Below are 14,991 nucleotides of genomic sequence, written 5' to 3'. Positions count from 1 at the left end.
GGTTCTAGTTACGCCACTGAATGCCAGGCTTCCCTAGTTGGCATGAGCCCTTTGGAGTTTGAGCGCATGCCAACAAAGGCTCTTCTAAACACAGAAGGGTGTCCAGTAAAAGGTCCACCAAAATCCTCAGCACAAAGCACACGATGCTCTTAATCTGGCCCTGCAACCAGCCTGCCCATAGACGGATCAAAATGTGTCCCGTTCCTGCTGAACCAATACAGAGAAACAAAAGGACTTTGGCAGAACTGCATCCATTTAAGTAAATCATTGTGAATTCATAATCTATAATTGTTATTGTCAAGCTGGCCGATGATAAACCTGGTCTAGGCATCCATGTAGCCGGAAATGGAGAGACCCCCCAGTCACTCCATCTAATGCTTTCACTCACGGTGGATTTTGTGTTTTTTTTTTTTTCACAGCTGGAGCAATTTAAGGAGAAGCTATTGGAAATGGTGAACGTGGCACACCAAAGCAGCCCCCTCCCTGGGCGAGCCAACGGCGCACTCATTCTCAACAGGCCTGTGCAGATAGATACCTCCATAGGACTGGTGTCCTTAGTCAACAGCAAAGTCCAGTTGGGTTATGCCAAGCCAAGGTGGGGATTTGGATTTTGAATGGTCGCCTACGGCTATGTAAATACTCCACTCCAAGTGATGGATCCGAGAAGACATCGTAGGGGAGGACTTCTACCTGAAAGTACAAGAGTCATCAGATCTACAACTCTCAATGGATTTTTTCTTTTTCGAGAGCGAATTTTAAAGTTTAGTTTGCAAATGTTAAAGACTGAAATACTTAACTACATTCAGCTCTTCAAGTGAAGGAAAACCTCCAACCCAAAGGAAGTCAGACTTTATAAAGGGAAAACGTGTCGGCATCACTCTTCCTTATCAAGTACTTTAAAAATATATTTATTTAAAGAAAATGAAGTTTTGTGACGTAAATTTGTTTGAGCAATAAAGGAAAGAACAACTGGATGTCTCGTCTCTGATGGAGAGATGATTGGATCCAAGAAATGAGAGAGAGATAAATGGATCCAAGAAATGAGAGAGAGATGATTGGATCCAAGAAATGAGAGAGATGATTGGGTCCAAGAAATGTGAGAGATGATTGGGTCCAAGAAATGAGAGAGAGATAAATGGATCCAAGAAATGAGAGAGATGATTGGGTTCAAGAAATGTGAGAGATGATTGGGTAGAAGAAATGAGAGAGATGATTGGGTCCAAGAAATGAGAGAGATGATTGGATCCAAGAAATGAGAGAGATGATTGGGTCCAAGAAATGAGAGAGAGATAAATGGATCCAAGAAATGTGAGAGATGATTGGGTCCAAGAAATGTGAGAGATGATTGGATCCAAGAAATGTGAGAGATGATTGGGTCCAAGAAATGTGAGAGATGATTGGGTAGAAGAAATGAGAGAGATGATTGGGTCCAAGAAATGAGAGAGAGATAAATGGATCCAAGAAATGTGAGAGATGATTGGGTCCAAGAAATGTGAGAGATGATTGGGTAGAAGAAATGAGAGAGATGATTGGGTCCAAGAAATGAGAGAGATGATTGGGTCCAAGAAATGTGAGAGATGATTGGGTAGAAGAAATGAGAGAGATGATTGGGTCCAAGAAATGTGAGAGATGATTGGGTCCAAGAAATGTGAGAGATGATTGGGTAGAAGAAATGAGAGAGATGATTGGGTCCAAGAAATGAGAGAGAGATAAATGGATCCAAGAAATGTGAGAGATGATTGGGTCCAAGAAATGTGAGAGATGATTGGGTAGAAGAAATGAGAGAGATGATTGGGTCCAAGAAATGAGAGAGAGATAAATGGATCCAAGAAATGTGAGAGATGATTGGGTAGAAGAAATGAGAGAGATGATTGGATCCAAGAAATGTGAGAGATGATTGGGTCCAAGAAATGTGAGAGATGATTGGGTCCAAGAAATGTGAGAGATGATTGGGTAGAAGAAATGAGAGAGATGATTGGGTCCAAGAAATGTGAGAGATGATTGGGTCCAAGAAATGTGAGAGATGATTGGGTAGAAGAAATGAGAGAGATGATTGGGTCCAAGAAATGTGAGAGATGATTGGGTCCAAGAAATGTGAGAGATGATTGGGTCCAAGAAATGTGAGAGATGATTGGGTCCAAGAAATGAGAGAGATGATTGGATCCAAGAAATGAGAGAGATGATTGGGTCCAAGAAATGTGAGAGATGATTGGGTCCAAGAAATGAGAGAGATGATTGGATCCAAGAAATGAGAGAGATGATTGGATCCAAGAAATGAGAGAGATGATTGGGTCCAGGAAATGAGAGAGATGATTGGGTCGAAGAAATGAGAGAGATGATTGGGTCGAAGAAATGAGAGAGATGATTGGGTAGAAGAAATGAGAGAGATGATTGGGTCCAAGAAATGAGAGAGAGATAAATGGATCCAAGAAATGAGAGAGAGATGATTGGGTCCAAGAAATGAGAGAGATGATTGGGTCCAAGAAATGAGAGAGATGATTGGGTAGAAGAAATGAGAGAGAGATGATTGGGTAGAAGAAATGAGAGAGAGATGATTGGGTAGAAGAAATGAGAGAGATGATTGGATCCAATAAATGAGAGAGATGATTGGGTAGAAGAAATGAGAGAGATGATTGGATCCAATAAATGAGAGAGAGATGATTGGATCCAAGAAATGAGAGAGATGATTGGGTAGAAGAAATGAGAGAGATGATTGGATCCAAGAAATGAGAGAGATGATTGGGTAGAAGAAATGAGAGAGATGATTGGGTAGAAGAAATGAGAGAGATGATTGGATCCAATAAATGAGAGAGAGATGATTGGATCCAAGAAATGAGAGAGATGATTGGATCCAAGAAATGAGAGAGATGATTGGGTAGAAGAAATGAGAGAGATGATTGGATCCAAGAAATGAGAGAGATGATTGGGTAGAAGAAATGAGAGAGATGATTGGATCCAATAAATGAGAGAGAGATGATTGGATCCAAGAAATGGGAGAGATGATTGGGTCCAAGAAATGTGAGAGATGATTGGGTCCAAGAAATGAGAGAGATGATTGGGTAGAAGAAATGAGAGAGATGATTGGATCCAATAAATGAGAGAGAGATGATTGGATCCAAGAAATGAGAGAGAGATGATTGGGTCCAAGAAATGAGAGAGATGATTGGATCCAAGAAATGAGAGAGATGATTGGGTAGAAGAAATGAGAGAGATGATTGGGTAGAAGAAATGAGAGAGATGATTGGGTCCAAGAAATGAGAGAGATGATTGGATCCAAGAAATGAAAGAGATGATTGGGTCCAAAAATGGTAGAGAGATAAATGGCTCCAAGAAATGTGAGAGATGATTAGGTCAAAGAAATGAGAGAGATGATTGGGTCCAAGAAATGAGAGAGAGATGATTGGGTCGAAGAAATGAGAGAGAGATGATTGGGTCGAAGAAATGAGAGAGAGATGATTGGGTCGAAGAAATGAGAGAGATGAATGGATCCAATAAATGAGAGAGTTTCTTAGGTTGGACTTGATGGTCTTTTTTCAACCTCACCTACTATGTAGATGAATGGGTCCAAGAAATTATAGAGAGATGATTAAGTCCAATAAATGAGAGAGATGATTGAATAAAATAAATGATAAAGTGATGACTAAGTCCAAGAAATGATAAAGATATGATAGAGATGATTGGATCCAAGAAATTATAGAGATGATTGGGTCCAAGAAATGGTAGAGAGGTGATTGGGTCCAAGAAATGTGAGAGATGATTGGGTCCAAGAGATGAGAGAGATGATTGGATCCAAGAAATGAGAGAGATGATTGGGTCCAAGAAATGAGAGAGAGATAAATGGATCCAAGAAATGTGAGAGATGATTGGGTCCAAGAAATGTGAGAGATGATTGGGTCCAAGAAATGTGAGAGATGATTGGGTAGAAGAAATGAGAGAGATGATTGGGTCCAAGAAATGAGAGAGATGATTGGATCCAAGAAATGAGAGAGATGATTGGGTCCAAGAAATGAGAGAGAGATAAATGGATCCAAGAAATGTGAGAGATGATTGGGTCCAAGAAATGTGAGAGATGATTGGGTCCAAGAAATGAGAGAGATGATTGGGTCCAAGAAATGAGAGAGATGATTGGATCCAAGAAATGAGAGAGATGATTGGGTCCAAGAAATGAGAGAGAGATAAATGGATCCAAGAAATGTGAGAGATGATTGGGTCCAAGAAATGTGAGAGATGATTGGGTCCAAGAAATGTGAGAGATGATTGGGTAGAAGAAATGAGAGAGATGATTGGGTCCAAGAAATGAGAGAGAGATAAATGGATCCAAGAAATGTGAGAGATGATTGGGTCCAAGAAATGTGAGAGATGATTGGGTCCAAGAAATGTGAGAGATGATTGGGTAGAAGAAATGAGAGAGATGATTGGGTCCAAGAAATGTGAGAGATGATTGGGTCCAAGAAATGTGAGAGATGATTGGGTCCAAGAAATGTGAGAGATGATTGGGTCCAAGAAATGAGAGAGATGATTGGATCCAAGAAATGAGAGAGATGATTGGGTCCAAGAAATGTGAGAGATGATTGGGTCCAAGAAATGAGAGAGATGATTGGATCCAAGAAATGAGAGAGATGATTGGATCCAAGAAATGAGAGAGATGATTGGGTCCAGGAAATGAGAGAGATGATTGGGTCGAAGAAATGAGAGAGATGATTGGGTCGAAGAAATGAGAGAGATGATTGGGTCCAAGAAATGAGAGAGAGATAAATGGATCCAAGAAATGAGAGAGAGATGATTGGGTCCAAGAAATGAGAGAGATGATTGGGTCCAAGAAATGAGAGAGATGATTGGGTCCAAGAAATGAGAGAGATGATTGGGTCCAAGAAATGAGAGAGATGATTGGGTAGAAGAAATGAGAGAGAGATGATTGGGTAGAAGAAATGAGAGAGAGATGATTGGGTAGAAGAAATGAGAGAGAGATGATTGGGTAGAAGAAATGAGAGAGATGATTGGATCCAATAAATGAGAGAGATGATTGGGTAGAAGAAATGAGAGAGATGATTGGATCCAATAAATGAGAGAGAGATGATTGGATCCAAGAAATGAGAGAGATGATTGGGTAGAAGAAATGAGAGAGATGATTGGATCCAAGAAATGAGAGAGATGATTGGGTAGAAGAAATGAGAGAGATGATTGGGTAGAAGAAATGAGAGAGATGATTGGATCCAATAAATGAGAGAGAGATGATTGGATCCAAGAAATGAGAGAGATGATTGGATCCAAGAAATGAGAGAGATGATTGGGTAGAAGAAATGAGAGAGATGATTGGATCCAAGAAATGAGAGAGATGATTGGGTAGAAGAAATGAGAGAGATGATTGGATCCAATAAATGAGAGAGAGATGATTGGATCCAAGAAATGGGAGAGATGATTGGGTCCAAGAAATGTGAGAGATGATTGGGTCCAAGAAATGAGAGAGATGATTGGGTAGAAGAAATGAGAGAGATGATTGGATCCAATAAATGAGAGAGAGATGATTGGATCCAAGAAATGAGAGAGAGATGATTGGGTCCAAGAAAGGTGAGAGATGATTGGGTCCAAGAAAGGTGAGAGATGATTGGGTCCAAGAAATGAGAGAGATGATTGGATCCAAGAAATGAGAGAGATGATTGGGTAGAAGAAATGAGAGAGATGATTGGGTAGAAGAAATGAGAGAGATGATTGGGTCCAAGAAATGAGAGAGATGATTGGATCCAAGAAATGAAAGAGATGATTGGGTCCAAAAATGGTAGAGAGATAAATGGCTCCAAGAAATGTGAGAGATGATTAGGTCAAAGAAATGAGAGAGATGATTGGGTCGAAGAAATGAGAGAGAGATGATTGGGTCGAAGAAATGAGAGAGAGATGATTGGGTCGAAGAAATGAGAGAGAGATGATTGGGTCGAAGAAATGAGAGAGATGAATGGATCCAATAAATGAGAGAGTTTCTTAGGTTGGACTTGATGGTCTTTTTTCAACCTCACCTACTATGTAGATGAATGGGTCCAAGAAATTATAGAGAGATGATTAAGTCCAATAAATGAGAGAGATGATTGAATAAAATAAATGATAAAGTGATGACTAAGTCCAAGAAATGATAAAGATATGATAGAGATGATTGGATCCAAGAAATTATAGAGATGATTGGGTCCAAGAAATGGTAGAGAGGTGATTGGGTCCAAGAAATGAGAGAGTTTCTTAGGTTGGACTTGATGGACTTGTGTCTTTTTTCAACCTCACCTACTATGTAGATGATTGGGTCCAAGAAATGGTAGAGAGGTGATTGGGTCCAAGAAATGGTAGAGAGGTGATTGGGTCCAAGAAATGATAGAGAGAAGACTGAAGCCAAGAAATGAGAGAGACATGAATGGTTTTGCAAAAATCATAGAAAGATTTATATTCCTAAGAGTCCAAGAAACAATGCAGAGACGATTAAGTCCAATAAATGAGAGAGATGATTGAATAAAATAAATGATAAAGTGATGATTAAGTTCAAGAAATGATAAAGATATGATAGAGATGATTGGATCCAAGAAATTATAGAGATGATTGGGTTCAAAAAATGATTGAACGATTATTGGGTTCAATAATTAATAGAGAGATGACTGAATTCAAGAAATGAGAGAGATGATTGCATCCAATAAATGATAGAGAGATGATGGCATCCAAGAAATGATCTAAGGAATGGTACCAGCTGATTGGAGAAAAAACAATGTAGCACCAATATTTAAAAAGGGCCCAAAATACATCCCTGGGAATTACAGACCAGTCAGCCTAACATCAATAGTATCTAAACTCTTGGAGGGGATGATAAGGGACTATATACAAGATTTTAGTAATGAGAACGTTATCATTAGCAGTAATCAGCATGAATTCATGAAGAATCGTTCTTGCCAAACCAATCTACTAACCTTCTATGAGAAGGGGAGTTGCCATCTAGATAAAGGAAGGCCCGTAGACGTGGTGTATCTGGATAAAGGAAGGCCCGTAGACGTGGTGTATCTAGATAAAGGAAGGCCCGTAGATGTGGTGTATCTAGATAAAGGAAGGCCCGTAGATGTGGTGTATCTAGATAAAGGAAGGCCCGTAGACGTGGTGTATCTGGATAAAGGAAGGCCCGTAGACGTGGTGTATCTAGATAAAGGAAGGCCCGTAGACGTGGTGTATCTAGATAAAGGAAGGCCCGTAGACGTGGTGTATCTAGATAAAGGAAGGCCCGTAGACGTGGTGTATCTAGATAAAGGAAGGCCCGTAGACGTGGTGTACCTAGATAAAGGAAGGCCCGTAGACGTGGTGTGTCTAGATAAAGGAAGGCCCATAGACGTGGTGTATCTGGATAAAGGAAGGCCCGTAGATGTGGTGTATGTAGATAAAGGAAGGCCCGTAGACGTGGTGTATCTAGATAAAGGAAGGCCCGTAGACGTGGTGTATCTAGATAAAGGAAGGCCCGTAGACGTGGTGTATCTAGATAAAGGAAGGCCCGTAGACGTGGTGTATCTAGATAAAGGAAGGCCCATAGACGTGGTGTATCTGGATAAAGGAAGGCCCGTAGATGTGGTGTATGTAGATAAAGGAAGGCCCGTAGACGTGGTGTATCTAGATAAAGGAAGGCCTCGTAGACGTGGTGTATCTAGATAAAGGAAGGCCCGTAGACGTGGCGTATCTGGATAAAGGAAGGCCCGTAGACGTGGTATATCTAGATAAAGGAAGGCCCGTAGACGTGGTGTATCTAGATAAAGGAAGGCCCGTAGACGTGGTGTATCTAGATAAAGGAAGGCCCGTAGATGTGGTGTATCTAGATAAAGGAAGGCCCGTAGACGTGGTGTATCTAGATAAAGGAAGGCCCATAGACGTGGTGTATCTGGATAAAGGAAGGTCCGTAGATGTGGTGTATCTAGATAAAGGAAGACCCGTAGACGTGGTGTATCTAGATAAAGGAAGGCCCGTAGACGTGGTGTATCTAGATAAAGGAAGGCCCGTAGACGTGGTGTATCTAGATAAAGGAAGGCCCGTAGACGTGGTGTATCTAGATAAAGGAAGGCCCGTAGACGTGGTGTATCTAGATAAAGGAAGGCCCGTAGACGTGGTGTATCTAGATAAAGGAAGGCCCGTAGACGTGGTGTATCTGGATAAAGGAAGGTCCGTAGATGTGGTGTATCTAGATAAAGGAAGGCCCGTAGACGTGGTGTATCTAGATAAAGGAAGGCCCGTAGACGTGGTGTATCTAGATAAAGGAAGGCCCGTAGACGTGGTATATCTAGATAAAGGAAGGCCCGTAGACGTGGTGTATCTAGATAAAGGAAGGCCCGTAGACGCTACATAAAGGAAGGCCAGAAGACGTGGAGTATCTAGATAAAGGAAGGCCCGTAGACGTGGTGTATCTGGATAAAGGAAGGTCCGTAGATGTGGTGTATCTAGATAAAGGAAGGCCCGTAGACGTGGTGTATCTAGATAAAGGAAGGCCCGTAGACGCTACATAAAGGAAGGCCAGAAGACGTGGAGTATCTAGATAAAGGAAGACCCGTAGACGTGGTGTATCTAGATAAAGGAAGGCCCGTAGACGTGGTGTATCTAGATAAAGGAAGGTCCGTAGACGTGGTGTATCTGGATAAAGGAAGGCCCGTAGACGTGGTGTATCTGGATAAAGGAAGGCCCGTAGACGTGGTGTATCTAGATAAAGGAAGGCCCGTAGATGTGGTGTATCTAGATAAATGATGGCCCGTAGATGTGGTGTATCTAGATAAAGGAAGGCCCGTAGACGTGGTATATCTAGATAAAGGAAGGCCTGTAGACGTGGTGTATCTGGATAAAGGAAGGCCCGTAGACGTGGTGTATCTGGATAAAGGAAGGCCCGTAGACGTGGTGTATCTAGATAAAGGAAGGCCCGTAGATGTGGTGTATCTAGATAAATGATGGCCCGTAGATGTGGTGTATCTAGATAAAGGAAGGCCCGTAGACGTGGTGTATCTAGATAAAGGAAGGCCCGTAGACGTGGTGTATCTAGATAAAGGAAGGCCCGTAGATGTGGTGTATCTAGATAAAGGAAGGCCCGTAGACGTGGTGTATCTAGATAAAGGAAGGCCCGTAGACGTGGTGTATCTAGATAAAGGAAGGCCCGTAGACGTGGTGTATCTAGATAAAGGAAGACCCGTAGATGTGGTGTATCTAGATAAAGGGAGGTCCGTAGACGTGGTGTATCTGGATAAAGGAAGGCCCGTAGACGTGGTGTATCTAGATAAAGGAAGACCCGTAGATGTGGTGTATCTGGATAAAGGAAGGCCCGTAGATGTGGTGTATCTGGATAAAGGAAGGCCCGTAGACGTGGTGTATCTAGATAAAGGAAGGCCCGTAGATGTGGTGTATCTGGATAAAGGAAGGCCCGTAGATGTGGTGTATCTGGATAAAGGAAGGCCCGTAGATGTGGTGTATCTAGATAAAGGAAGGCCCGTAGATGTGGTGTATCTAGATAAAGGAAGGCCCGTAGATGTGGTGTATCTAGATAAAGGAAGGCCCGTAGATGTGGTGTATCTAGATAAAGGAAGGCCCGTAGACGTGGTGTATCTAGATAAAGGAAGGCCCGTAGACGTGGTGTATCTAGATAAAGGAAGGCCCGTAGATGTGGTGTATCTAGATAAAGGAAGGCCCGTAGATGTGGTGTATCTAGATAAAGGAAGGCCCGTAGATGTGGTGTATCTAGATAAAGGAAGGCCCGTAGACGTGGTGTATCTAGATAAAGGAAGGCCCGTAGATGTGGTGTATCTGGATAAAGGAAGGCCCGTAGATGTGGTGTATCTGGATAAAGGAAGGCCCGTAGACGTGGTGTATCTAGATAAAGGAAGGCCCGTAGACGTGGTGTATCTAGATAAAGGAAGGCCCGTAGACGTGGTGTATCTGGATAAAGGAAGGCCCGTAGACGTGGTGTATCTAGATAAAGGAAGGCCCGTAGATGTGGTGTATCTAGATAAAGGAAGGCCCGTAGACGTGGTGTATCTAGATAAAGGAAGGTCCGTAGACGTGGTGTATCTGGATAAAGGAAGGCCCGTAGACGTGGTGTATCTAGATAAAGGAAGGCCCGTAGATGTGGTGTATCTGGATAAAGGAAGGCCCGTAGATGTGGTGTATCTGGATAAAGGAAGGCCCGTAGATGTGGTGTATCTAGATAAAGGAAGGCCCGTAGACGTGGTGTATCTGGATTTTGCAAAAGCATTTGACACAGTTCCCCATAAATGTTTACTGTATAAAATAAGGTGGGTTGGCATGGACCCAGAAGACAGCAGGGACCACTCAGAACGCGCAGCGTGACTCGCGCATGCACAGTAGGGAACCAGGCTGTGACGCCCGATTCCCTTACTGAAGATGCCGGCACTTCCACCCGGAGCCGAGCGGACAGATCGGCTTCAGGTGAAGGTATGGCGGGCTCCCTGGACAGGTAAGTGTCCTTATTTTAAAAGTCAGCAGCTGCAGTATTTTTAGCTGCTGACTTTTAAAATTGTTTGTTTTTTTTAGGCGGAACTCCGCCTTAACCTCTTCAAGACCAGGGCTTAGCAGATTCTTCCAAAACCTTCCATGTCTCAACAGTGAAGGAAAAAAAAAGTTTACACTAAGAGAATAAAAGAGCACTATGTATTGAAATGGTGGAAGGCTCCGGAGGGGGCTGGGTGTCACTCTGGGGAAATAAGGGGGTTAGGTGACTCTGCAGTAGATTTTGTAGCCTTGTAGGGGATGAGGTTTCTGGGGAGAGCTGTGGGCAGGAGTAGCGAATGGGGTTTCTCTAGGGGGCTGTGAGTCTCTCCAGGAGGATGGGGGTTTTCCAGGGGCACTGCGGTAGACTAGGGTGCACTACAAGGACTGGAAGAGCTCTGTTGAAGGTTGGGGGCACTATGAGCAGTCTAGAAAGCTAGGGGGCCCTGCAGGAGGCTGGTGGGACATTGTGTGAGGTTCATAATGGAAGGTTGGACAACAGCACTATAGGAGCTGGGGGGTATTGTGGGAGGTTGAGGCATTTTCAGCTGGCTGGAGGCCAGGGGGAGTATTGTGGGAGGTTGAAGGTCATGGTGGGCCACAATGGAAGGTTGGACAGCACTATGAAAGCTGGCGGGTATTGTGTCAGGTTGAGGAATCTTCAGCTGGCTGGAGGCTAGGGAGACATTGTGGGAGGTTGAAGGGCATCGTGGGCCACAATGTAAGGTTGGACAGCACTATGAGAGCTGGGGGGGTATTGTAGGAGGTTGAGGAATCTTCAGCCAGCTGGAGTCCAGGGAGAATATTGTGGAAGGTTGAAGGGCATGGTGGGCCACTGTGGAAGGTTGTGAAGCACTATGGGAGCTGGGGGGTATCTTGGGAGGTTGAGGCATCTTCAGCTGGCTGGAGGCCAGGGAGAATATTGTGGGAGGTTAAAGGGCATGGTGGGCCACAATGGACAGTTGGCGATACTATGGGAGCTGAGGGGTATTGTGGGAGGTTGAGGCATCTTCAGCCGGCTGGAGTCCAGGGAGAATATTGTGGGAGGTTGAAGGGCATGGTGGGCCACTGTGGAAGGTTGTGAAGCACTATGGGAGCTGGGGGGTATCTTGGGAGGTTGAGGCATCTTCAGCTGTCTGGAGGCCAGGGGGAGCATTGTGGAAGGTTGAGGGGCATGCTGGGCCACAATGGACGGTTGGCGATACTATGGGAGCTGAGGGGTATTGTGGGAGGTTGAGGCATCTTCAGCCGGCTGGAGTCCAGGGAGAATATTGTGGGAGGTTGAAGGGCATGGTGGGCCACTGTGGAAGGTTGTGAAGCACTATGGGAGCTGGGGGGTATCTTGGGAGGTTGAGGCATCTTCAGCTGTCTGGACGCCAGGGGGAGCATTGTGGAAGGTTGAGGGGCATGCTGGGCCACAATGGACGGTTGGCGACACTATGGGAGCTGAGGGGTATTGTGGGAGGTTGAGGCATCTTCAGCTGGCTGGAGGCCAGGGGGAGCATTGTGGAAGGTTGAGGGGCATGCTGGGCCACAATGGACGGTTGGCGACACTATGGGAGCTGAGGGGTATTGTGGGAGGTTGAGGCATCTTCAGTTGGCTGGAGGCCAGGGGGAGCATTGTGGAAGGTTGAGGGGCATGCTGGGCCACAATGGACGGTTGGCGACACTATGGGAGCTGAGGGGTATTGTGGGAGGTTGAGGCATCTTCAGCTGGCTGGAGGCCAGGGGGAGCATTGTGGAAGGTTGAGGGGCATGGTGGGCCACAATGGACGGTTGGCGATACTATGGGAGCTTGAGGGTATTGTGGGAGGTTTACACATATTCAGCTGGCTGGAGGCCAGGGGGAGGAATACCGGGGCTGGATGTTGGGCCATGACCGGTGGTTTAGAACCACTGTTATAGCGTGTCACTTGAGTGACAGCTCCAGATCTGCTGGGGCTGCTGACATCACATCAAAGATGGCGGCACCCAGCAGCAATTTCAGGGCTTTTGGATGTCACATAAGGGAGGATTGTTCAGGTAAATGAATGAAACGGACATACAATCCTATGGGAGGTTTTTGTTATGGGGAATGGTGTGGTGACAGGGTCTCTTTAGTCATTGGCAGACCACTTGGTAAAGAATTGCCGTCGTTGAAACTGACAGGTTTTACACATGAATATTTCAATAGATTCATTAGCTGGGAACGGCGGACATCAGAGACGCTTTACATCTGAAAGTGATCGGATTTGCCGGAGCTTTGATGTGGGGTGAAGGATGGAGGAAGAGAAGGTTCACGTGTAGCGGTGATATCTGGAGGCGTAATAACCGATAATTCTGATTGGGAGGGGAGTTGGAGGGACCATTAATGAGAGGAGAGACGGGGGGTTTTCTGTGATTTATCACAGAGGGTGAAGGTTCAAGAGCAGAAAAATACAAACTGAATGTCATTGCATCCACACCGTGTCTAAAGTCAGCAATTAATTCTCCCAGGGGTGTTGTGTAGAACAAGAATAGGGGGGCCGAGCGCTGACCCCATCTGCAACCAACCGGTAAACAGCTATGCAGTGCAAAGACTAACAAGGATGGGAAGTCAATGTGTTGCTTAGGTAGTGTAACATTGCTCATTGTTACTGAATTGCAGAACTTTCTTTGTCCACAAGATGGTGCTGCCAACTATGCCTTGCTTGGCCGTGATTGGACTTACACTCTGCACTCTGTACACAGCACACCCCTGACCTCTGTACACAGCACACCCCTGACCTCTGTACACAGCACACCCCTGACCTCTGTACACAGCACACCCCTGACCTCTGCACTCTGTACACAGCACATCCCTGACCTCTGTACACAGCACACCCCTGACCTCTGCACTCTGTACACAGCACACCCCTGACCTCTGCACTCTGTACACAGTACATCCCTGACCTCTGTACACAGCACACCCCTGACCTCTGCACACTGTACACAGCACATCCCTGACCTCTGTACACAGCACACCCCTGACCTCTGCACTCTGTACACAGCACATCCCTGACCTCTGCACTCTGTACACAGCACACCCCTGACCTCTGTACACAGCACACCCCTGACCTCTGAACTCTGTACACAGCACACCCCTGACCTCTGCACTCTGTACACAGCACATCCCTGACCTCTGCACTCTGTACACAGCACACCCCTGACCTCTGCACTCTGTACACAGCACACCCCTGACTTCTGCACACAGCACACGCCTGACCCCTGCACTCTGCACACAGCACACGCCTGACCCCCTGCACTCTGCACACAGCACACCCCTGACCTCTGCACTCTGTACACAGCACACCCCTGACTTCTGCACACAGCACACTCCTGAACCCAGCACTCTGCACACAGCACACGCCTGACCCCTGCACTCTGCACACAGCACACCCCTGACCCCTGCACTCTGCACACAGCACACCCCTGACCCCTGCACTCTGTACACAGCACACCCCTGACCTCTGCACTCTGTACACAGCACACCCCTGACTTCTGAACTCTGTACACAGCACACTCCTGAACTCTGTACAGAGCACACCCCTGACCTCTGCACTCTGTACACAGCACACCCCTGACCTCTGCACTCTGTACACAGCACACCCCTGACTTCTGCACACAGCACACTCCTGAACCCAGCACTCTGCACACAGCACACGCCTGACCCCTGCACTCTGCACACAGCACACCCCTGACCCCTGCACTCTGCACACAGCACACTCCTGAACTCTTCACTCTGTACACAGCACCCCCCTGAACTCCACACATAACACACTCCTAGTATTTATTGTCCTTTAGGATCCTTCCACCCTGCAATTTGGCATGGTTGAGTTCCAGGACCTATTCCATGAGAAAAAAAAGCCATGGATACATTTATATAGTCTTGCAGACACATCTGGACCTTTGAGGACAACCACGTGGCTGATGTGGCCTGTCAATAATTTGAGTGTGGAACCCCTGGATCTGCAATGCCACTCAGTAAGGCTGCTGATTGGTTTGCATGGACATATAACGATCCAGGAACATCATTTTTACATAATTGTTTGCCCTCTTTGTTTAAAGCAGAATGACACTCTTCTATACTCATCTCCCCTCCGGTGATGTCTATGAGCCCCTTAATGGTGACAAAGTCTTCTCTCCAAAGTTTCAGGCCACATTAAACCCTATAGGGGAATCCAGGTGTATAGCTGTGCCACTGGGCAGAGCAGGCAGATTGTGCCTTGTAGGCCTTGTGTGGGCATCCATGGTTGTATTCACCTGACTTCTCTAGAGACTTTGTAGAAAAGACTGATGAGTCTGATTTTGGGTAGGGGTCTCCCTCACCCCCACCATTCCCCCCCCCCTCCCCAGGCTGGTCAATCAGTCCCTGCACTTAACCCATCTAGGTCGCAGCGGGCTTCCTCAGGGCGGCGGGCCTCTGCGTCTCCAACTTCCTCGGCTTCATGGAGGTGCGGCTTCCCCTGCATCTCCTCCCTCCTCGGCGGCCAATAGGATTGCTTC

The 14,991-nt window shown here is 45.7% G+C and overlaps 1 protein-coding gene across 1 annotated transcript in view; it reads left to right on the top strand.

Annotated features, from left to right (window-relative positions):
• LOC143956983 (tumor protein p63-regulated gene 1-like protein) overlaps positions 1-974 on the top strand; it is a 34,229-nt gene extending 33,255 nt beyond the window's left edge. The window contains exon 6 of the mRNA XM_077467156.1: positions 420-974. Coding sequence (XP_077323282.1) covers positions 420-614 — 195 coding nt within the window. The 3' untranslated portion in view covers positions 615-974. The remainder of the gene's footprint in view (positions 1-419) is intronic.
• The last annotated feature ends 14,017 nt before the right edge of the window (positions 975-14,991 follow it).

The sequence above is a fragment of the Lithobates pipiens genome, unplaced genomic scaffold (assembly GCF_037356315.1).
Source record: "Lithobates pipiens isolate NorthernLeopardFrog02 unplaced genomic scaffold, aLitPip1_a1.2 Scaffold_47, whole genome shotgun sequence".
NCBI lineage: Eukaryota > Metazoa > Chordata > Amphibia > Anura > Ranidae > Lithobates > Lithobates pipiens.
Note: the sequence above shows the minus strand (reverse complement) of the source record. Positions and strands in the feature narration are given on the sequence as shown.